The 23991-nt window shown below is 40.5% G+C and overlaps 1 protein-coding gene across 1 annotated transcript in view; it reads right to left on the bottom strand.

The window, feature by feature from the left end:
• Positions 1 to 23991, bottom strand: part of LOC140243249 (integrin beta-1-like) — a 48542-nt gene that overhangs the window by 5640 nt on the left and 18911 nt on the right. The window contains exons 4-18 of the mRNA XM_072322920.1: positions 20541 to 20625; positions 16180 to 16311; positions 14158 to 14254; positions 13236 to 13320; positions 12584 to 12670; positions 10035 to 10118; positions 8828 to 8908; positions 7679 to 7774; positions 6578 to 6667; positions 6161 to 6348; positions 5269 to 5353; positions 4339 to 4484; positions 3679 to 3751; positions 2604 to 2685; positions 291 to 418 (exon numbers count right to left, since the gene is read on the bottom strand). Coding sequence (XP_072179021.1) covers positions 291 to 418; positions 2604 to 2685; positions 3679 to 3751; positions 4339 to 4484; positions 5269 to 5353; positions 6161 to 6348; positions 6578 to 6667; positions 7679 to 7774; positions 8828 to 8908; positions 10035 to 10118; positions 12584 to 12670; positions 13236 to 13320; positions 14158 to 14254; positions 16180 to 16311; positions 20541 to 20625 — 1539 coding nt within the window. The remainder of the gene's footprint in view (positions 1 to 290; positions 419 to 2603; positions 2686 to 3678; positions 3752 to 4338; positions 4485 to 5268; positions 5354 to 6160; positions 6349 to 6577; positions 6668 to 7678; positions 7775 to 8827; positions 8909 to 10034; positions 10119 to 12583; positions 12671 to 13235; positions 13321 to 14157; positions 14255 to 16179; positions 16312 to 20540; positions 20626 to 23991) is intronic.

Raw genomic sequence — 23991 nt, 5'->3', positions numbered from 1 at the left:
CAGCCAGAGTTGAACTCATATACATTGTAACTGTAAGTCGTTGAAGGATTAGCAGATTAGTCAGAACTTCATGATCTGTGATGCCACAATATGGTTGGCCATCCATGGGCATAATGAGGAGTGTCGAATGCCCAACCTTGGATATGTTTAATATAGCAATGGAAACCAAACACAGACAATTAAAAAATAAAGATAAACTTGTAACGTCTCTGTTAAGTCTAATTGAAGGCTAAATTGCACTGCACATGACGTGCCAATAAGCTGATCCATCTCCACCAGCCGTCACTCACCCCGTTGCTAGATCGACACGTGTCCGTTCGCGTCGGGCAGTCGCAACTGTCTCCCTCGTACCCTGCCTTACACTGACACTTCGGTTGTCTGCTCGCTACGTCACACACGCACAATCCCCTTTCCGGTCCTGCAGGGTATCAGACAAGAGACAAACATCGCACATTATGGATGTCTTTCAAACTTCAGATATGTCAATGTTGAAGTACTGTTGTCAAACCCTTTAAGTTTTTTTTTTTTAAGAATTATTTATGTATTAAGAGGGACACAACATAAACGAAGAATTTCCCCCGTATCCTTAAATAATTTTTTAAAAACAATATAATTGCAATAATGATGGTGATAATCATAATGACTATGATTATGATAATGACAATTATGATAGTAATAAGAATAAGAACACTAATGATAATAGTAATTAGAATAAGAGAAATCAGACTGTTAAGAGCAAGAAACTCATCAGTATCACTCTCCTCACATTGAACATTAAGATAGTTATAATCGTTATTACTTCATAAGACATATCTCAGGAGCCACTCATAAGACACTAAGGCCTATGTTTTAAAAATCCCTATCCTGCTTGCGCGTTCTGAACGGGGGCGTGTGCACAGCCAGACTAGTACACCCCTAGCCACCCACATATTATCAAACGGGTCATATCCAGGGGCGGATCCAGGAATTCGGTAAAGAGGGGATGCCTTTACAAAATCAAAGTGGGGGGGAGAGGAGGGCACGCACCCCCCCCCCCCATTTTTTCTTTTTATTTCTTTTGATTTAACAAAACATAAAGGGGGAAGCGCGCCCGGTGCGCTCCCCTGGACCCGCCACTGATAGCCGTGAGGAATCTGATCATTGACGTCAATTCATCCCATTCCTAGAGGCTACTTTGGTTCGGACAAGTTCGGTAACTACAGAGTGTAAATTGTAATACCAGCACAATCAACATTTTCTCAGTCCTATCCTGTAGCTCAGTGTGCTTTCTTGATTGAATTCATGCGTGAAGTTTGCTAGAACTAATCTGATGCCATGGCGGTTCTAGGTATGTTCTTTTTAAAGGACGAGAATAAAATATACAGGACGTGATTATGGTCTGTTACTTAGACAATGGATATTCCATGAATCAAGTAGATACGGGGAACTTGACATTGAGACAGGCTTATCAGAACGGATGAAATTGCTTGTATTGATGTGCACCAAATAGTCGATATTACATGGTCATGAATCATTGATTATACTGCTGTCGAATTCTTCAAACCAAACTGATACATCACGTAGTTAAAATTATTCTAACATCCCCCTGTGTAAACGAGAAGCTTTCATTCACTGTGCAGTTGAAACATAAACTTTTCCCTTCTATACGCAACTTAAAGGTATTAGCCCACATTTGTAAACCTGTAGCAATTGGTCTCATAGTTAGCATGGAGTTTGGGTATGATTGCAGTAACACCTGTGCACAATTTCGTTCCAATTAGTCCATTACTTTCATAAAAATAAATGAAAATGCACCGTAATCCGTATGCATGCGTATAACGCTCGCTAGCTCCGGTCCACGTACGTGTTACATGTACAATGTACGTAGCTATAGCCCGCGCTCGTAATTCGATTTTGGGTCGGGTTGACCCGGTTTGAAAATTGATTTTAAAACGATGATTTCTCTCTTTTATCGAATGGTATAGACAAAGAGCGACAGGTGAGGTATGTTACTGTTATAACTTGTACTTGAAGTCATATTGGACCTGTTTTATGCAGTTTTGATTTTCGTGGGTTTGCAAATATGGGCTAGTACCTTTAAAGTACGACAATGAATTAAACCGATTGCAAGGTGATCTGCGGTGGTTTCGTGTAACGCGGGCGGTGGTAGGATTTAGAGGGCGCTTCTCTCGCAATGTTCGCCGTATAATTATAGTTAGGCAGTACAACGTATAATATGATAATTACGAAGGCTCGACGACGATTTCCGCCACACCAGCAACAACCGTGCTATTTGGCCCCGCGTGTAAAATGTAATACAGCAGTCAAACACAACCGATGACAGTCCACCCACCATAATAATAGGGACACACAAAGTATGGTAGAAACCCAAGCGTTCGTTCACAAGCAGTCGGTGCTGCTTCAACAAACGTTTGTGTGGGCAAATCACGCCTGGTTCGCACGCCGGCACGCGCCGTTCAAAATGAAATTATTTTAATACAGGAACATCGGATTGTACGGCCAGCAGGGCGTGCATTATTTTGTAACACTACCACTGCTACATCTCACCCTTCCCCTTCCCCCTTCCCCCTTCCCTTCCTACGAGACCTTAACCCATGACTTACCTCCGCATCGTAGCCCCCTGCTGTATGGACAGTTGAAATTGTCGCACTCGCAGAACAACCCCGAGATTACTTCGTCTTCGTTCTGATAAAAAGAAGACGAAGAAGAAAGAAAGACAACGGTAATTTTGGTGCACTGTTATTCCGAAGTCTAAAAATGGTGTTTTTGTATTCAAAAAGGTTTTTTTTTGTCATGTCTACAAAATAACTGATACTGCTAAAAAAAAAAAAAAGGCATGCCATTTACTATCATTTACACTATGTATTTAAGGTATATGGAAGCAAACATTATTTTGTAAACTCTGCAATGAATAATAAGTTCATTACAATTACATCAAAGACACTTTACATCTTGGTTTCAGGCAAGCCTATAGCTTACGCGACTATGACATATAAGTATGGAACCGGATGTAGTAAATGATATGCAAACCAGCATATGGAAAATCTTTCTATTTACGATTTGTCGGTCTGTTTGTTTTTTTTTACATTACAATGGGGAAATACATGATTGACACCGCGACAGCACATTTTGTTTGTGCGACCATGACATCCGTTTGGCGGTTGGCAGCGTGACCATAAAGAGATCGAATTCAACTGGTCAAAACTAGTCGTACTTCATAAATATTTATCTTTGTCTAGTGTTTAGTGTCTCAGTCTAAAGATTGTCTTACGGTACACCGAAACATAGATACGTTGTCAATCGAGGACCAAACGAAATGACAGATTTGGGGGCAAAGTTTTCTGGGTCTATAGGCGAACAGAAGCACAATGTCATCTCCTGTAGTATGTTATATGGGCCCCACGTGGAGACATTTTTTTTTTTTTTGTTCTTTGAGTTCCCCTATGGAAAAATTTATTGCTGTGAGCTTCCTCGTGGAGACATTTTAGTTAGCAAAGGTTTGAATAAAAACAACGTTTGATCTGCTTATTATAACGTTTGATTTGATATCAGTATCGCATGGGGCAAATTTTTATTCAGTATAGGGCCCCCATGTATTTTTTTTTTATTCAATGAACAACAACAACAACAACGACAACGACATAAGGGAACGAAATGAGAAAGGATGCCCTCACTTACCCCTGTCTTGTCGCACACACACTTGCCGCAGATACACTCGCCGCGGCCGGAGCATATGACTGTAGTGTTATCACTGCATAGGAGTACATTGGGAGATTGGCATTATCTGCACATGACGTAACTGACATACTGAAATTTTTATGACCCATTCTCGAATGACACCATCAACTAGCGGGAAAGTTTGATCTCTCACAAAATGTAACAATTTTCAGGTCGAATTGTTGGTAACCAGCTAGAAAGACTCGGAAAACGAGACGACGTGATAACGAGGATAACATTTCCCTATCATATCAAGCTATTCTTCCTTGGTTTTATTGGTTTACATTAGGAATAAAGTTGCCCTGAACAGAACTGCAAATTTCGAAATGACGTGAAAATGGTCATAAGAAAAGGATTATGCCAGTCTACAGAAACTAAACCGAGCAATATTCAAAGCGTTCATTTTGTTGACACTTGACCATTCTTGTAAAATATTAACCATCACTGAAAGCCGACGTTCAATCATATTCGATTTGTTAAAAATGTAAACGAAATCAGGCGGGGGAGTACAAGGTTAATACTATAACACCGTTACTTGATGTAACATACGAGACACAAATGGATCTACAAATCGAACGTTGATTGGTCGAATGTTTGTTATGACGTTTTATTCATACGCACGTTCTGCATGGCGATTGGTCCGCGCTCTCCGCGTTGATCTCGTTCCCGCTACACTCGCACTTGCTGCCATATCGACCCTCATTGCATGCACACTCGCCACAGACCAGCGTTCCGTTTCCGTTACTGCACGACGTGCTGTTTGCCTCCTAGAATGAACGAATAGGAAAAATGGAAAACAATTCAAATATCGATGTAGTTTTGTATAGAGCAGTTAGTAGACAGCATCACTATTAATACTTTTTGTGTGCTTTTGACATCTATCCCTCATTCCGCAGCTAACAATCTCTCATTTCTTATTGTTATTATGAACAGAGATTTGATTACTGCAGCTGCAAATTGCCTTTATAGTAGAGATACATTAACCCCGGACCTCAATCATTCACCATTTTTTCTTGCATGATATCACACACAAACACAAGCACAAACATATGCAGACACACGTACACGTGAGTCACAGTCAGGGAAAGCTAGCCGCTCAGCATTTCTGAAAAAAAAAATGATAAATCAGGGGTATTCTTGTGTGCTACCTACTTATCAGCGGGGAAAAAAAATCATGGAGGCCGAGTTTAAACTTTTGTTAGGATATGAGCAGATATCTTGATTTTCAGGGAGTCTCCGGCAGAATCAAGAAGATTGACGGCAACTCTGCATGTATTCCTGATATCCTAGCTTCAACCATAATCCTTAGATGACACCGAATTATTCACCTTAGGCAATGTGTCACCGTGACACCTATTTGTCCATCCAATGTGGCGTACTGCCTTATCCCACCTCCTCCACCTATCATACATCAACCCCCCCCCCCCCCCAACAACCTCACATACTACACTCCAACATTCTGACTATACTCCATAAATCACTCTACAAAACTTTCAATGTAACACCAAACACCCTATGCTGAATACACTACACTGAACACATTACACTTACCCCTTGCTCTTGGCAGTCACATGAACACACCACCTCTAGGTGTATGAGAAGTTCCTCGTTGAAGCCGACGGGACCCACGGTGAAACTGACAGACAGAAAAGAAAAACACAAGTGTTGCAAACACTCAACTCACGGTGTAACGAACTAGCAAATGAATTGCTTTTCTATAAATGGGTATTTCGTTGTTATGCAAGGCTCTACTGGCACATATTGAAATCCGATGTATGGAGCATAAGCCTTGAGTATACTCTACTTAAGCATGTCCAGTGTATGTATGGAAGAGACCTAGCAAGCAATTAAAGGAGACCTCCGGATGATTTGAGCTGTCAATTTATGTACTACACAATGTGAAATTATGAAAATCGTCTGGAATGCCCCATTAAGATATGTTTCACAAAAAAACAAAAATACACATATATAATAATGTCACCATTATCAACAAAAATTTGTGTTGTACACTGATAACACTAAACACTGCCATTCTGTCTGCTGGGTATAAATCAACTTATTACGCGCTACCATTGTTGAAAGTGACACGCTGCTCAGTGCATGTGTTCAAACGTTAATTGATTAACCAATACGGTCTTCTTTATCCAGGGAACCCTCTTCAGTGTTGCCACTGCTCTACCAGAGGGCCCTGTCATTTTCATTACCCCAGCGTTTTTCAGGTACCCATTTATACACTTGTGGGTCGAGAGGGAACATGGCAGGTAAAATATCCTGTCTAATAACGTAAGCACTGGACTGGATTTGAACTCGGGTACTCTGATTAAAAGTCAAGAGTCTTACCCACTATGCCATAGTGCCAACACAGTATCATGTGCGACATTTGCAAAGAATGTTGTGCTTAAAACATTTCAGAGGATAAGCAGGCTCCATGCATTCATTCTACCTTGTTTGACCGCCTTCTATACACCGCTCTGCCGTGATTCCGATATCGAACGATACAGTATCGCCGAGTGAGAGTCCCTGACACTCGTTGGAGCCTTCAGTCACCTCGTTGTCGAGGCAATTGGCCGTGAAGGATAACCTGACGTCATCCGGAGCGGTTGACGTCAGCTTCACTTGTGACGTAATAAGCTATTCGAAGGTGTAAGACAGTGGGAAAATAGAAAAAAAAAGATCATGTAGATGAAATAGCGGGACTTAACATCTGAAAACTGGATATACTAATCTGTTATTCTAATTTTCTAATCCTGTTTCACACTTGCAATTACAATACATGAACAGTACATGCATGCATTTTCAATAACTAGTGTAAACGAGAAGCCAAGTGAGAACAAAAATGTCGCATGGTGGCGCTATTTACCTCATAGTTGTCTCTGATCAGGGACACCACGTTGCCCGAGTCGGCATCCAGCTCTCCTACTGTCGCCCCTTCGATGTACGTCTCTAGACTCTAGAGGGCGAATGAATATTGATAAGGATGATGAGTTGATGATAATTGTTGTGATGATAGTGATGGTAATGATAATCATTAGCATCAGGTACTTATAATATTGACAGACTGACCGAAAAAAAAAACAGGTCGTAACTCAATAACAACATTGATCAAGACGCAGGTAGAACAAAATGTAGGCCTGCATATCAATTTTCAGGGAAACAAAGGTATACAGCCACATGCCAACTAAGCAGTCATATATCGGAACCACCCTTAATCTTTGGGAGTTACGTACGCTATTGCTCGTTCAAATCGGAAACGTGAAATAATGTATTTGCTTCGCGTTTAATTCGACTCCTTTTTTATTTCACTTATCATACACTTCTGTGCTGTCCCCGCCACTCCTCTCATTGAGCACTGAAATAATCAATTTCCCTGTATTTAATCCACAATTTTCAGTTCTCGATTTGAAAACCAATTCTACAAAATGTGTTGCACTTTAACATTATGGAGAATTCCGTTACAAATATTTCATCCTCCAGTTGATCTGTACATATCACGCCCAAAATCATAACTTTCATCATTCACACATGAAAATCAGTAAAGGTTCTAACCAGATACCAAGGAGCTAACTATATTTTACTTGAATCTCAGTCCGTCAATAGGCAAACACCATTCTGTAATCAGGAAAGCTCTCGTAGTCTTTTGTGAGGATGAAAAGAAATTATATTTGTTTTCTCCAAAAGGAGCTTCATTAGAATCAAGGAGACTCGGCGGCTCTGCTACCTAGTAAAAAAAAGAAAAGAAAAAAGAAATAGGCACTTGCTATTTCCTCGTGTATGCTACAATTTCCCCTACAAACCGGATTTTCGTAGATGATCGAGTTTTCAAAATGGCGGTAGAATGTCACAACGATGGATCAAACATTGTATGAGCGTCACATCTGAAGCGTATACATCTACGGGCAATTCCTATATAATGACAGATTCTAACAGTTTCCTCAGAATAGAAATCTAGAGGAGGACTTACGGAATATAGAGATGTTTGGTCGCGTGTAACAGCGAAGATTGGAATGACATTGTTTTCTCGTAGCTTGGCACTCAGATGACCAATCGATGGGTAATCCTGTACAAAGGTACAAAGACGATAACAGAGTGACACCATGTGAAATAAGTCGTCTATGTTTGACTAAAGTAATCGACATGGTCATGGGCAGCAGCAACGGTTTCATTCTCTCCGTAGTTTCCATCAACATCGTCATTATAATAATTACCTTTATCATTATCATTATCATCATCATCAACATCATCATCATCATCATCATTATCATCATCATCATCATCATCATCATCATCATCATCATCATAATCATCATCGTCATCATCATCACCATCATCATCATCATGCCTTCATTCATCCATTCATTATGACTTTTATCATCATCATTATTGCCGTTTATAGTATCGGCTTCTTCATCGCCTATATCATTCTCATCATCATCATAATTATCGTCGGCATTATTCTTATCCCATCGTCATCTTTATCATCGTATTCATCATGGACATCCATAGTAATAGGCGAACACACTGATAAAATAATTGAAAACTGACAACACGATTAGAGGCATATGATATGCTACCACTACAGGTAAGAGTAAGTTATCTTCAGCGTGATCATCATGAATTCAGAATCAGCTTGTCTATCGTAAAGTAAAGCATAACAGGTATTAATTTTGTGATTGGTAATTATTTGTTTGTTGCCAAGTATCTTCAGTAATTAGTTCTCGCAAGCTTTATTGTGCTTCTCATGTACAATTATGTTCTGAAACGTATAAAGCTCAATGTGGTAAAAAATATATTTTTACTTTGAGTGCTTTGAGTGTAAATGCAAATGTCATGTGAACAAATGGGGACACTGTGGTCAAGTGGTAAGGGCTGTGGACACAGAAGCAAATAGATCATAGGTTCAAATCCTTCTTGGTGCAAAGATACTACATTTACGCACCATGTCCCTCCTAACCCAGGTGCTCAAATGGATGACAAGCATATAAAAGGGTAATAATGATCATATTATGAAGAGAACAGTACTAGATCAGAAGATGCTACCCTTGTTGATAAGACAATGTTGTCATTACTTTTTGGTTATGATTGCATCGTGGTTGTCGGAGGAAAGTTTTACCTGAAGTGTGCTCCATGTGTACAGGTTGGTAACAGGGTCCATATGGCACTGGCCATCGTTGGGCTCAACGATACCTCCCAGCTATATCGCATTCAGGAAAAGTAAATATAAAACGTAAAACAAACATGAGATCAAGATTTCTCCCTGAGACATCAGCCTCACTTTACATCCATTCACATCGTTGACAAGCTTTCATAAATATCATTCCATATTGAAAACACCACGCTCTCGAGAATGATCCATAGAGATAGCAGCTTTTAATGACAACAATTTATTGGTGATGAAGCAAAATGTAGCAGCAGGCAAAGATTTCAACGACGTTTACATCGGTCAAGTGAAACATTTAAATTTATGGACATTTATTTCCCTTAGGGACCTAGTACACTGCAAAAACATTGGTGTTAGATTTAACACCACGGGTGTTACATCTAACACCGATCAAGTGTCAATAGAGGACCACACCCACAGGTGTAGAAAGTATTTTGTGATGTTGTTGAAAAATGTTCACCTGGCACTTCATGGTGTTAATTTGACACTGCAGCTGGTGATATTTTTGACACTGCGCTGGTGTTAATTCAGCAATGACACCGCATGGTGTTGATTTGATATTGCTGGTGTTAATATCAATGGTGTAACACCCTGCCAGCTTCAATAGGAGGCCACACCAACTGGTGTTACTGTGGTGTAAATGTGTTCACACCTTTTTATCAAAAATCAAGTACTTAATCGGAAAATTCTTGATTGTCTTGTTGAAGTTCAAAATCAACAAGAAAAACAGTAATTAAGAAACTATTCAAAAAACAATTCTATATTTTCAAGTGACACCCGGAGGTGTTGATCTAACACCACAAATGAGCACCGAAAATTTAACACCAGCTCGGTGTTTCATATTTAACACCGGACTTTTTGCAGTGTATTGACCTTTTAAAGTCACCTCTTCCTCTGGAAAGAAATATCATTCAATACCAGACTGAATACTGAGAATCCACTTTACACGCATGAGTTTTGATATTTCATTTCATTTCATTTCGTCGTATTTAATTTTCAACACATATTTCGGGTAAGCCACACACAAATTGTCTGGTAGTCAGGATTACCCATTTATATCAAAGAGGTATGCATGAGATTATATAGTATTTTTAGGGAATTGCCAGTCCTACTGAGGAAAGAAACCTAAACAGATAGGATGTTGAGGTGAAACGCTTACCCTGCCATCCCCGGCGAAGTGGAAGGAAGCATCGGTGGTGAAGATGACGAGATGCCGGGCCTTCGGCCGCCACCCGATGTCTTGCTGTCGTGGGAGTAAAAATCATAGCGTGTTCAAATTTTGTGCAATTTTGTGCAATCTAGTTTCTTAGAATAACACTAACAACAATGAAGAAGAACCATGTAATGAAAGTTTGCTAGCTTTCTTTTTGTTTCTGCTTAAATGAGGGGTAGCCGTGCGCATTCCGTGCATGACAACAAGTGTACCTTCTTCAAATGTCCAATTCAATCACACATTTTCTTGTCCAATGATTGCAAAGAACTTTTTATGTCGTTAACGTCTCTACACATTCTTTTTGTGAGCTGCCAGTACACGTGTTTGTTTGTTTGTTTGTTCATTTACCATCTGAGAAGATGGCTGGATAGCCCATATTCAGCTATGCGAAGCTGGTCTTCCATGGGGTCCAGTTGGATGTGAGGCAGGACCACTTCACCGGGTTAAACACCCTGCTCTTTGCGATGAATGAATGAAGCGGGATCTTTTACGTGCATGAGTTGTTACTCTCTCTTACACGAGACCTCCATTTTATGTCCTATCCGAGGGACAGAGTGTTTTGCCTCTTGCTAGAGGGGACGGTATGATTACACACAACATTGCTCAGTCCAGACTCGGGCTCGAACCCGGGTCGCTTGGGTCGGAGGCAGACGCGCTACTGACTGAGCCAACTCACCGTGTACCTTTGCATAGCTAAGTTGTTGACAAGCCAAGGCAGCCAATAAGGCAACTTTTATACTAGCGTTTTGCGATCGTCTTGATAACGTTATTGAGAAAACACCATGCCTTCAATATGTATACACAGTGCTACAACTGTGAGGTGTACCACATTTTGTAATGTACTGTGAATAATCTCTGAAGTTAGGCAGCAGAGTAATTGTTTTGAGAGACAGGGGAGGTTATTCAAAATTGAACTGACACTCCCACCTTTCTTATCGATATTTACGTGGATATATATCTAATATAAATATTTTTCATGTTTAGCTTATGCAATATATCAATAACCTGTAGACAAGGCTCTTCATTCTACACGAGGTATTTCGTGTACATGCCTATGCCAATTCAGAAGACTAGTGAAACATGAATTATTCTTCTCACCTTGTGCTAGCGTACTACTATTCTAGTATTAACTTAAAATTTAATCAGCATTTGACGGCAGAATCGTGATGTAGCGCACTCAACAGGCAAGAACAGGTCTTCACGTCGTGTGTGTGTGTGTCTGTGTGTCTGTCTGTCTGTGTGCTTGTGTGTGAAAGATAGAGGGGGCAAGAAGGTCTCGAATAATATCTTGGCAATACATGGTATTGAATAACGCGGCGAAACAAGCTCTTATAAATAATATTCATCATTTTGATTTCGCGTATGGACTCATGCTGTCTTTGGCGAAAGGAGCAGACAATCTCTCTCATTGGAGGGAAAAAAGAGAAAATACACTTCACCATGACAACGCCAATTTGGGAAGAATTGGACGACGACAAGAGATAGCGTTTGCTGAAAATCCATATTCAATATCCTCACATGATCACAGCTGAGCACGCCTGGCGGGAGTCGAGGGAAACGGTTTACAGAGAGTCAACAGATATGATGCTCTCCCAACAAATTCAGCTATTTCTGCGCGCGATAGTGTAGCAGTAAAAGAGAAAAAACAGCCGTCTAGCCACGTGGGCTTACAAAACAACCTTAGAGCTGTTTATAATACACGTCTATGCACACAACCATGGTAACAACTCGCATGCAGACAGCTCACCTGGGGGATTTTTTCCTACTGATCACATTGTCTGACAAACATGTTTCGAGAGACCTGACGTATTTGTCGCCATGGCAACGACGAAATGGTGGTTGTTGGTGTTTTTGATAGATCTTGTAACAACCCTCTATCTCGTATATCCAAGTATAGCATTTCAAGAGCTGAGGAAGCGGCATGTATGTGGAGAATGTGGAGCAAGCCGCTGGCTGTCATGTGTGGTAATGTAATCGGAATAACTCAATAGAAAGGGAAAAATGAATAAAATTTATTTTCGTCGTCGCTCACCTTTTGCATCTCTGTTTTCTCTTCAGCGTACTCATAGAGTTGCATGCAAGATACACTATTGTTATAGTATAGATATTCTACACAGGAGGAGGGGGGGGGGGGCAAAAAGGGCAGCTGCACCCCATCCTTCCCGTCCGAGATTTCTATGTAATACTGTTTAATGACTCAAATACTGTACGATTTCAGAAAGAGATTAATTATAGATAGGACACAAAGTAATCTATGTAAAAAAAAAGTCAAAACAAAATAACATATTGAAGATGGAAGTGCGGTGCTTTGAAAGTTCAAAGCATGATGGACAAGGTATCTTGATTCCCTCCCTCCACACATATTACATATATTAGGAAAACATTCTGCGACCTTGTTTAGAAATTTCAGGAGGGAGGAGGAGGAGGAGGACGAGTACGAGTAGGAGGAGGAGGAGGAAAAGGAGTAGAATGTGTTATGAGTAACGCCAACTCACCTGACACACAGCGATCTGCATGAGAGCGTCGAAGCCTCCTTCGGGGGTGTCCAGGTTCCCCGATACGATGGTGTCATTCAGCTTGGACTGGTAGAAAAAAAAGGATGAGAGGTAACCAGGGGTTAATGGTAGACACAACAATGGAGAGTGAGAGATGGGGAGGGGGAGAGAAACGAAATGATGGTGAAGAAGAAGAAGACAGGAGAAACATTTAAAGAAGCGAGAGGAGAACAGAAAATAGGAGCACAAGAAGATGAAGGAGAAGGAAAAGAAAAAAAAGAGGAAACAACAAAACTACCGAAGAAGGATGAGGATGAGGAGATAGAGCAGGGGGAAAGCATAAGAGTAATAAGAATTATGATAAAAAAAAAACACGGAATCGATGATTAAGGACAATAAAAGAGGAGGCGTGAGTGACATTACATATAATTACAGTAACAATGATAATGGTAATTATCATCGTCATCATCGTCATCAGCAAAAGAAGATTGATAAGAATGAGAATAATTATAATAAGAACGATAGTAATAGTGATGACTGTCATCATATCATAATTATCATTGTTGTTATCATTATCATCGTTATTACTAACTTTCTTATTGCCATAACTCTCAAAACTGTAACGGAAGAGCAAAAGGGAACGTGAAATTACCGCGAAAAGAGTGGGATCCTCGTTGAGCGGCAAGGCGTTGTGAAAGCCATGAGGTTTGGCACAACCGGAGCACGGTGATAGCAACCTGCAAGGAAAAAAAAAATTAGAGGAAATTATGATTTCAGATCTTTCGAAATGTTATGCCTCAAAGGTCATTAGCCTACGTCAGTTGCACGTAACAGTAACGACGACAATTCAATGAGTCAACTGCCCGCTTGCGCTCTCTCTCACACACATCTCGTCCATCCATGATTAGACTTGCACACAAGTTTGTATTGTGTGTGTGGGTGTGTGTGTGTGTGTGTGTGTGTGTGTGTGTGGTGCTTTTTTTTTTTGGGGGGGGGGGGTTCTGCTGGTATCAGACTTCAATCTGACAGACTGACATAGATTGAAGAACGTGAACCATTATAATGTTATATAATGTTATAAAAAGATAATGTGAAGTTACTAAATCCAAACTGTACTTTAATTCTCATTTGCTGACAAGTAAGCCTGATTCTGCTCAAGTAAGAAATATAGCGATACTCTTACTTTTTAGTTGCCATCACAGTTGTCATTGTCAACGGCTGAACCGTGTCAAAATGAACCCAATAAGATGATAGACTCAACTTGATGACACAACGAGGACAATGGATGTCTTACATTATTGCCCCTGCCAGTTTAGACACTGAAGAAGTATCATCCCCAAAAGAGAACGACACGACAAACAAACTCTTTCAGGATTAGGATTTTCGTTATTTTAAAGTCCCAAGGTTTGCCCTCTGAATGTTACAAAAGCTCTCGCATTGGAAATCCGTGAAAATTCAGGTTCATGGAGAGCCGAAAGCGGAGCTGATTGAAAGCGAGGAAAGCTACGACTTGATGTAAGGAAAAAATACACATCACCATCATCAACAACAATGGGATCAAGTCGGGAACTTACTTGGCTGGAACTGTACTGACGTATGGAAGAACAGTCTTATCGACGAAGGACCCGAATCCAAGCCGGTAGTCTCGGGTGATTCCTCCAAGAGCCTCCGCTACAAGGACGGCAGAACAAAAATCTTGTAAGTAATGTTGATTGCGACAATCGAATGGTCATCTTTTTGTTTTGGTAGGCGCACTTCGAGTTAACATAGCTTTGTTATTCGAAAGCGGCAATTTTGTCTCGGGAGAGTGGAGACGTTTTTACCCCAGTTAGAAATAATTTTCAATTCACGACCAAAACAGATTAACCTTTCAGAATTGCAGCAAATCGCCTCACTTGAACTTGTACCCGCCCCTCTGTCTTCATTTTCACTGTAACAGTCAAACAACAACAAATGCTACTACTACAGCCAAAGCCAATCAGCTTTCAGAATTTCATTACGTCGATGTGATACTAGTAATCTAAATCCTCCTTTTTTCGCACTGTTACTATAGGGCTTTATGTACACCTTACTGCCAATGAACGTATCATGACAGACGTGGTGTGGATCCGTGACGTCATCATCCAGGCGACATTTTTTTTTTTTTTTAAGGGGAAAAAAAGATTGGGACTACCTTTAGACTTCAACAAATAATATCAGTTAAACAAGCACATCTGATGAAAATCATCATCACGAACGGAGGCCGGCCGAGCCGGCTGTTAGTCCATATTTGGACGCATGAGACTTCCATGTCTCCATAATGTTGTTTTTGGTATTTCTTGATTTCTGTTTTCCCCAGGGTCTAGAGCCTAAAAAGCAGATATTTCAGTCGAATCGGATGTGGAGAGGAGATTCAATCCGGCTATGATAACCTTGGTCTACTTGTTAAGTTTCATTCTCATTTCTCGGATGGTGGTCTTCAAGAGAGGAAGCCCACTCTGCGATTCAAAACCAAATAATCAAATCCGACGCTGTATTTTGAGGCTTCAGGTTTCCTTATTCATTAAGGCTGATACAACAAGATTCCGAATTACACCCGGAAAGACCGTGTCCTTAATTTTGTATCTGTTTTTATTTTGTCTTTATCACAGAGAGAGAGAGAGAGAGAGGGTGGGGAGGGATAGAGAGTTATCCATCCTATCTCAGAGCGTCTGTGTCATTTCCTTTCAATGGCGGAATGTTTATTCCGTAATTCAGACCATCTTGGAATTATGAAACCGGAAGAAGATCGCTAACAGCTTGCTTGCAAACACCGACTTGGAACATGAACACAACGTATGAGTGGACAACAATACAAAGAAAATATAAAGGATATTCAACAAAAATTCACTTTTCTAGAACTATGAAAGAGCAGTGGACCAACCGCTTTCAGAAAGCAGGGGGAATAATTGCTACCCTTAACATATGTCAATATCAAGTTGATGGAATTTGTAATTTTCATGAAAAATGAATTTTTGTAGTATTTTCTTTATATTTTCTTGATATTGTAGTCCACTCATACGTCATAACCTCTAGTAGTCTCCTTATCCAGCGGTTCCAACACCAAAACTTTAAAAATTCATAACTTTTGCATCGATTGTCCGATTTTCTTCAAACTTTCACTGATGTGTTCTACTAATGTTGCTGCTTTCACTCAATCCACATTGTTCTTGGGGTTTATATTCCCTTTAAGACAATAGTGACGCAAGGAGAAAGACAGCACAAAGAACGAAGAACAGAAAAGGAAGATGGAGAATGTGACAGGAAAGCGCAGAAAAGTATAGGCAGCAACAGATTTTGATAATGACGCAGAAAATAGGTGGAGGAGGAAATGGAAGAAAATAACGAGAGAAGAAAATTGGCAGAAAGAGGGCACTGCAATGAAGAACAGAAATTTTAAAGAAGAACCGACGGAGAGAAAGAAAAGGGAGGAGAAAAAACGGGAGGACAAGATGAAGATGAGGAGAAGGAGAAGAAGAAACAGGAGAAGAAGAAGATGAGGAGGAGGAGGAGGAGGAGACAAAGAATAAGGCGATGACACCAATGTCCGTGACGAGTGCTGACGAATCTATACCTACCCAGGGTACTGCCGAGTTCCTTTAGCTTGCCCAGATCGTCGCTCATGGAATGACTGAGATCCATAGTGTAGTAGAGGTCCACCGGGTAGTCCTCGGCCTGACGAACATACAGCTTGATGGTCGTCTTCTCCGCTGTCGAAGCAAAGAGGAAAATTGTATACAATTCATCAATTTCTATACATGTCAAAGATATCAGACCCGAGTTACATGAGGTAAATGACTGTCTTTCTTTTCTTAAGCAAGTCCGCCAAAATTTAGACATAATTCGCCTACATACGGCACACACTATAAATATGACATAATCTAAACAATCTGTATTATATAAAGAGAATACTACTTCGATGTCTTCCTACTCCCTGTTGACTTCCCATAGCGTCTTGTGGTAACCCTTGAAAGAGAGGTGCCCACTTTGATACGGCAGATTACCATGTAACATCCCTATACCTATGTTCTTGTGATACGTCCTAAAACTTAAGTTCATGAAGTTACGGCCATTCAGTTATGATCGAGACCTCCGACAACTGTTGGCATTGGAGCTTTGGTGCATCATCTTTCTGACTTGGTACATCACCTACGCCGTTGTGGTATTTTTTCAACTTCCTCCAGAAAACAAGCACTTAGAAATGAGGAAACAAAAACTTGGATTAAAAAAGAACAGGAACAGCACAAACACACATGAACTCTGCCCACAGTAACAGTCTGAACAAAGCCGCGCATACGAGTATATCATTGTCCATTCAAAAGTAGTAAGACAAGCAAGGTGAAACCAAAACCGAACGAAACCAAACAAACAAAGACCCCAAATTTACTGTTCTGTTATTATTCCCTGATAATATTCTGAATGAAACTGTACCAACACTTCCTCATTTCCAACAACCAGTGGGGGAATTCACTTTTCCTTACAGTGCATAAAAGTGTTTTCGTTTTGGGTACATTATTGGTATTATCGCTTTTGTTTCACTCTATCTCAGCGTACTTCTGCCTTCTAATAAGGTAGCTCAAAAAGTAATGGATTTATACGTTAACCCTTTCCGCTATAGATATTGCTATATGTCCAATAAAGTCCATACATGATACGTTTGGTTCCAGTAAGCAATGGTTAAAATTGCTTTGTAGGTACTACTCTCCGTTTCAATTTTGTTCTGGACGTTTCTTTGCCATTGGTTGTTTTTACAAATAAAGATTTCCTTATACTTTTGACTAGTCGCGAGTGAATTTGAGAATTTTGGGCGGATGTACAAGAAAATCAAACGTCTTGATCACTGCCGAAAGAGCGCTCTTTCAATCGTTTTGCTGGAGGCATTGCCTTCATCTCATCGCCTTAATCACCTCGACTGGAGGCCGGAAGAGATAAGGGAGCTACACGCTCTGCCTTCGCCTCGCTTCACTGCTATAGCAAGGTTTCCGGTAATCCGAATAGGGGTGGGGAAGGAGGAGGGGGGGGGGGGGAGGAGGGAGGTGGGGACCCTGGGACATCGAAGGAACGTCGATGGATCGCTGGGTCGTGACAGATCCGCGCAACTATACCTATAGTGGGAGCAATCTCCCATCGATTTGAACGTTACCATGGAGATCTTGTGTAGCAGTTGATAAGGAGCAAGTATTCAACAAATATTCAAGCACCATGTTCATTTTACTCTACTCAGTTTGCCATACTAGAAACACCTATAATTCAGTCTGATAGCAAACACGCGGCTTTCCTTGCCTCAATCTTCCCTCCCCCTCACACACAAAAGTGATTACTAAATTGGTCGTAAATCAACATTTTACACCCATCATAGTTGCCTTTAGTCATTTGTTTCGGCGCAGACCGAGAACTTTGCACGACTCAATGCTCATCACGTCTGCCATATTACTCAGGATTTAACTCAGTCAGACACGAAGGCTACAAAAGATAGATGAGATAATCTAAAATTTATAAAGCGCAAACACAATGATTCCGATGCGTTGCAAATGGCTTCTGATATGCTTGAAGCAATACAAGTCCCCCTGTCTGCTTATACAAAATGATATGTGTCTGGACCTTTAAAGATTAAAACATGCTCAAGGATGTTAACTTTCTTATTTATAACAATAAGGGTTAGCTATTCCACAACGGGCTACACCTGGGCATACAAATGTCTGACCTAACTTTATTTACTCTAGAAATACGAAAGCCATTGCAGCTGCAATATCAAAGTGGGCATTAAAAACACATGAAGCAACGACCCCCTAAGCCTAATAATTTTCAGGCTATAGGATCACGATAAATAAGAGATCTCATTTTTATTTCCTCTTCACCATAGTTACTCCATGAAAGCAGTACGTATGCATGCTCATGTAACTTTGATATTTTGTGCTGATAACTTCGTGGTAATTAGCGGAGACAGCGTGTTGTAAGTAATAGTAAGTGTCGCGTTCATAGCCCGTCCACTGATTTACACAAGAGAACCACTATAATATTATTTTAGTGTCCAACAGCTGCGGTTAAATAGCGCCCTCATTACGAATCGCACACTTTGATCTCCGGACTTGAGGTTATATTCTATGATCCCACCAAAACCCTGTTCAATTGTCCCTATTCAGACGTGCGTATTGCAATCAATATCAGACATTATTACCCATACGAGGGAGTTTTGCCAGGCAATTCCGGTTGTTATTTTGCAGGGTTAAAGGTCAGGAGTTGTTATTTTGCAGGGTTAAAGGTCAGCAGTCAATATGCTTTTCGCCACGTCGCTGCGTAACAGCACTACCTCCATGGTAACAGTAACAGTATGTGCAAACAGTGCAATCTTCCGGTTTGGGGAGATGGGAAGAGAAAGAGTGGAATCTCTCTCCCCACCTCCCTAAGAAAACATTCCAGGACGTCCAGGGTGTCAGTTACACGCACCGCAGAAGAACGCTGATAAATCAGCTTATACAAGGTCGACCACTTACAGCAGCACTAGGCACTAGTCCATTTGTGATCAGTGATTGCACAGTAATCATCAGTTTTACAACTCTCAAACTTTAAACAGAAAAGTAAAAATAAAGTGTAAGAACGTTCAGAAGTTTGAAGTTTGCCTGTTACAACTACATGTATCTTGTTGGAGTTGAATGATACATTGATGAACAATTTTGCAATTATTCAACATGTTGATGGTGTACAGGTAGTCAAATGTGGCTTGATCTGTATCATATAATAGTGTATAGCCGTATTTACATATTTTCTTAATTTACCTAGGTAATAATTATGATATTGACTGGCCTTTCTTTCGGGAGGTACCAGATAAATATTGCCCGCACTGAAAACATATTGCTCTCGTCTTCGACTCGGGCAATATGCTTTCAGTTTGGGCAATATTTTCTGGTACCTCCCTCAGGGCCAGTCAATATTATATAAATATTTTCACTCATTTGTTTCACACGTTTCATGAAGTGTATTTATCACACATCGTGACGTGATTTTGTTTGTACATTAGCGTACCAAATCAAAGTATCTTCGTTTCTATTATTCTGCTCTTGTAACGATACACCAAAAATGGTAAAATATTTGACAAACTCAATATTAAGACAGCTGCGTTTTTATCTGTTGGTTTCATTTTTAAAGGGAAAGTAAACCCAAAGAGCAATGTCGATTGAGTGAAAGCAGTAATATTAGTAGAACACATCAGTGAAAGTTTGAGGAAAATCGGGCAATCGATGCAAAAGTTATGAATTTTTTAAGTTTTGGTGTTGCAACTGCTGGGTAAGGAGACTACTAAAGGTTATGACGTATGAGTGGACTACAATATAAAGAAAATAAAAAGGGAATTCAATAAAAATTCATTTTTCATGAAAATTACACATTCCATCAACTTGATACTGACATATGTTAGGGGTAGCACTTATTCCCCCTGCTTTCTGAAAGCGGTTAGTCAAGAACTCTTTCATTTTGCTAAAAAAGTGAATTTTTGTGGAATTCCTTTTATATTTTCTTTATATCGTGGTCCTCTCATACGTCATAACCTCTAGTAGTCTCCTCATCCAGCGGTTCCAACATCAAACTTTCACTGATGTGTTCTACTAATGTTACTGCTTTTACTCAATCCACATTGCTCTTTGGGTTTGTGTTCCCTTTAATCTTAATCCATCCGTTTACTGGTATCTTTCTCCCAGTGTGACTTCAAATTTTGTTTTACTTGAATAATCATAATTATCTCGCGACCCACGAGAGTTTATTCAAGTAAATGACATTTGATTTCATAATATTATTGCTTAAGTGCTGAACAGTAACTGCGGCTATGGTGGAGAAAACAAACAAGGATATTAACGTTCTAATGCATTCTGCAAGCCAGCAGAAAACCATGTCATTTGTTATTCAGAATAACCTACTCTAGCGGTCTGTATCGACCGCGACTTACTTGGTCTGACTTTGATTCGCATCTCTTGAGGCTTGACCTGGACGATCTCATCCAGCGGCGCTCCGGTGTTACTCAACGGGAGATCCTGCGGGAAGATACAGTGAGAGAAGAGCGATTGGAATCAGTGTTAGGGCTTGCGTCGTCTTGAAGAAGTAAAAGAATAATAGGGAGCTTTAGATTTTCAAGACGCGGACGTTCACAGGATAAAAACAAAACAAAAACACCTGTTCTGAGCATGCGCACAATTGCTTAACAAAGTCCATCTCCCGTCGTCTGAGTTTTCACTACGCGTTCTGGGCTATTTTTACGTCCGCGCAAATTCACGACGCAGCTTTTTGATGCACTGATCATATTGGGACGCCATTTTACTTTTTACAGGTTGCGTCCTCGCGTAATCTATCAACAAAGCTACTTTACAGCACGACGCAGGGAGAGAGGAGAACGTCCAACGCAATCGTCTCAAGCGTCCGCGTCGCAAATCTAAAGCTCCCTATAAGAAGACGACGACGACGACGACTTCGGCAAATGGGTTAGCTTCTCGAAGCACACCGCCATTCGTCGAAAAGATGCCCTTTTTGCAGTCATGCATACACAACCTCAAAGCGACAATTCAAACAAACACATGGTCGCACACAGAGACACAGACACACACAGACAGTACAGTATGTGCCAAATCATAGGATATCGTTTGTGCGTGAGCCGAAATTGCACGAAGCATTCATCGATGCATTCTTTTTTTTTTACTGTTAAAACAACGGAACATCTCTTATGGAAATTTCAGCGAAAAGGTAATTCGTATATTACCTTTAATAAACACAATAAAAGAGGCAAGGATCGCATAAGAGGACAAGTGAGGGAAGAATGAAGAAGGAGCGGGTATGTAGGCAGGCGCTACATCATAATTACTGTTAGCTTTCGCAGAAAGTCGAATTGGCTAAAACATTAGCAGCACTGACGTACATTGTATCATTCCCAAGACTAACGACTAACAGTCAGCAATCACATGGATTGAGTTAGAAGAGAGAGTTATCAAATTTGAGAGGGGTGGTTAGCATCTGAAGAAAAATTGACGTAATCAAAGACGGAATATTACATTTTCATCTGTTGCGGTACTACCATAAGAAGTGATATAAACTGAGGCACAAAGAATGATCATTACGTTGAGATGGAGAACGGAGAAAATGAGGGAAATTAGAGAGAGGGATCTAAAATGTGGAGGAAGGAAAGAGAAAGAGGGAGAGATAAATAGGTGGGTAGGTAGGTAGATAGGTAGATAGATATATAAAATAGAAAGATAGATAGATAGATAGATAGATAGATAGATAGATAGATAGATAGATAGATAGATAGATAGATAGATAGATAAATAAATAGAACGAGTGAGTGTGAACAAACAAAGAAACGGAGAGAAAGGGAAAGAGCAGTACAAAGAGAAAGAGGAGGAGAAGGAGAGAGAGAGAGGAGGGTAGATATTGCCACAATGACAACGAACAAACGACGATAATTTTCTTGGAGAGCCAAAAGACAAGCGCCTCGCAGCAATACGAAAGATACGAATCTACGAACAACGTCGGATACACAAACAGGGCCGCTACCGCGCTAGTATTCCATATAGTCGAAGCAAACACAGCATATGGAATCGGGCATTTCGTGATCAACACAATGCATGCACACAGGGATGAATGCATCCGAGGATGTAGTTGTCATAGTAACGGGAGACTGCATCTTGTAGCTGATTGCACAGACCCTTTTTTTTTTTTTTTTTTTTTTTTTTTTAATAGGGAAAGACTTACGGCGGGAAAGGTCGGACAAAGGAAAGCGTACACTCGATGCTACGGTTGAGAATGACGTACACGGCAAACATGCAACAAATTGCTATTCTGATACGAATTTCATGAAGGTGAAATTGGCGGGAATGCACTAGGATCGTTCGCGGCGTCGCAATACAAGAATCAGGCATTGTTCTTTTGTTTGACGCGACATGATTCATAATAAGTCATCGCATAGATGCGCTGCAAGATAAAGACTAACATTATTGCTCAATGTTAGTTTAAGGGACAGAAGATATTGCAAATCATTCTGCCTTGTACAATGCTCTTGTTTGATGCGAAGGGATTGTTTAGATTAAGAAAAATGACAGTGATTACATATTGCGAACGTAGTTCTGCAAATGCCGCCTCAGTTTAATGAGCTGATTAGCTCGATTCTCTTGGGCGCATTGAGAATACTGCACTCTTAAAGGTCCAGTTTACCTTTGGGAGCAGTGATTTCAAAAATGTTCCAGATATCACATTTGATGCATATGTGTAGGTCTGTTGTATCATAAAACATCCTACCATATGAAATATTTGCAATAAAACCTAAAATATAAGGAGATATCAGGGTTTTTCTCAATAAACCGTAACTGTATACGGTTTAGTCTGGAAACATTTTTATTATAACTATTGTTCACATTTTGTGTATTTAACAACACTTAACATCGATTATACGGATTCAAATTTCGACAGTGGTTGTTTCTATCCCTAACTCACATTTTAGAACTATTTTAAAGCACTAATGCTTTCATCTGCAAATGGTAAATTATGCCTTTAAATTCTGCCCTGAAACACCAAAAATAGATAGAAAATCAGATTCGCTTCATCTTGTAATAATGAGGAGGAGGAGGAATCCTATATCGCCTCCTCCCCGCCCCCCCCCCCCGATTCTCTTCTTGTCTCCTTCATTTTTAATGCACACGAACAGGTGCATAGAGATATGCACATACGATGTACTGTGCGTTTCGGAAGAGATGTGCGTATACCTAAGACCGCAATCGAAAACAAAAACCAGATCAATCCCCACACCCGCACGTGGTGCACATCCTGCGGGCATCTCTTGAACACAATGAAAGATTATCACATATTAAGCAGCCCCCCCCCCCCCTCCCCTTTTCCACCGCAACTGTGTGTGTGCTGAGAGGAAAAACAAACCTTAAGCCAACATTTCCAAGGAAGTTTGGCCTTTTCGCTTCCTCCCTTTTTGTTTCCATTTTGTTTTTGTATTATTCTTTCGATCGAGGTCGCATCACATTTTTCAAAGCATTCTCCTACATCATAGCAACCCTCTCACCCCTCCAGTGTCCCCCATTTGCCAATCGGATCCCCCCTCCGCAACACGCTGCTGTCCAAACAACCAGCAACCACCCCGCATATCGTCGCCATCACGTCGTATAACTGGGTGAGATCTTGCTCAACTATCGTCAGCTGTAACAGGTCGCACTGTTATCCCCGTGCTGCGAAAACATATCGTTGACGTTGGCCCGTGATGGCGGAACTTCGTCGCAATGTTTGTTTTCCACCCACCCCCCTCTAAAAATGGCATGATTGACCTTTTCTACACTTTACACTCTCTGTTTTGCAATGTGAATGGCTTTCACGTAAGATGAGGAAAAACCGTAGCGTGTTTAATTCCC

The sequence above is a fragment of the Diadema setosum genome, chromosome 20 (genome assembly GCF_964275005.1).
Source record: "Diadema setosum chromosome 20, eeDiaSeto1, whole genome shotgun sequence".
NCBI classification, from domain to species: Eukaryota; Metazoa; Echinodermata; class Echinoidea; order Diadematoida; family Diadematidae; genus Diadema; species Diadema setosum.
The sequence above is the reverse complement of the archived record's forward strand: the minus strand, read 5'-3'. Positions and strand labels throughout refer to the sequence as shown.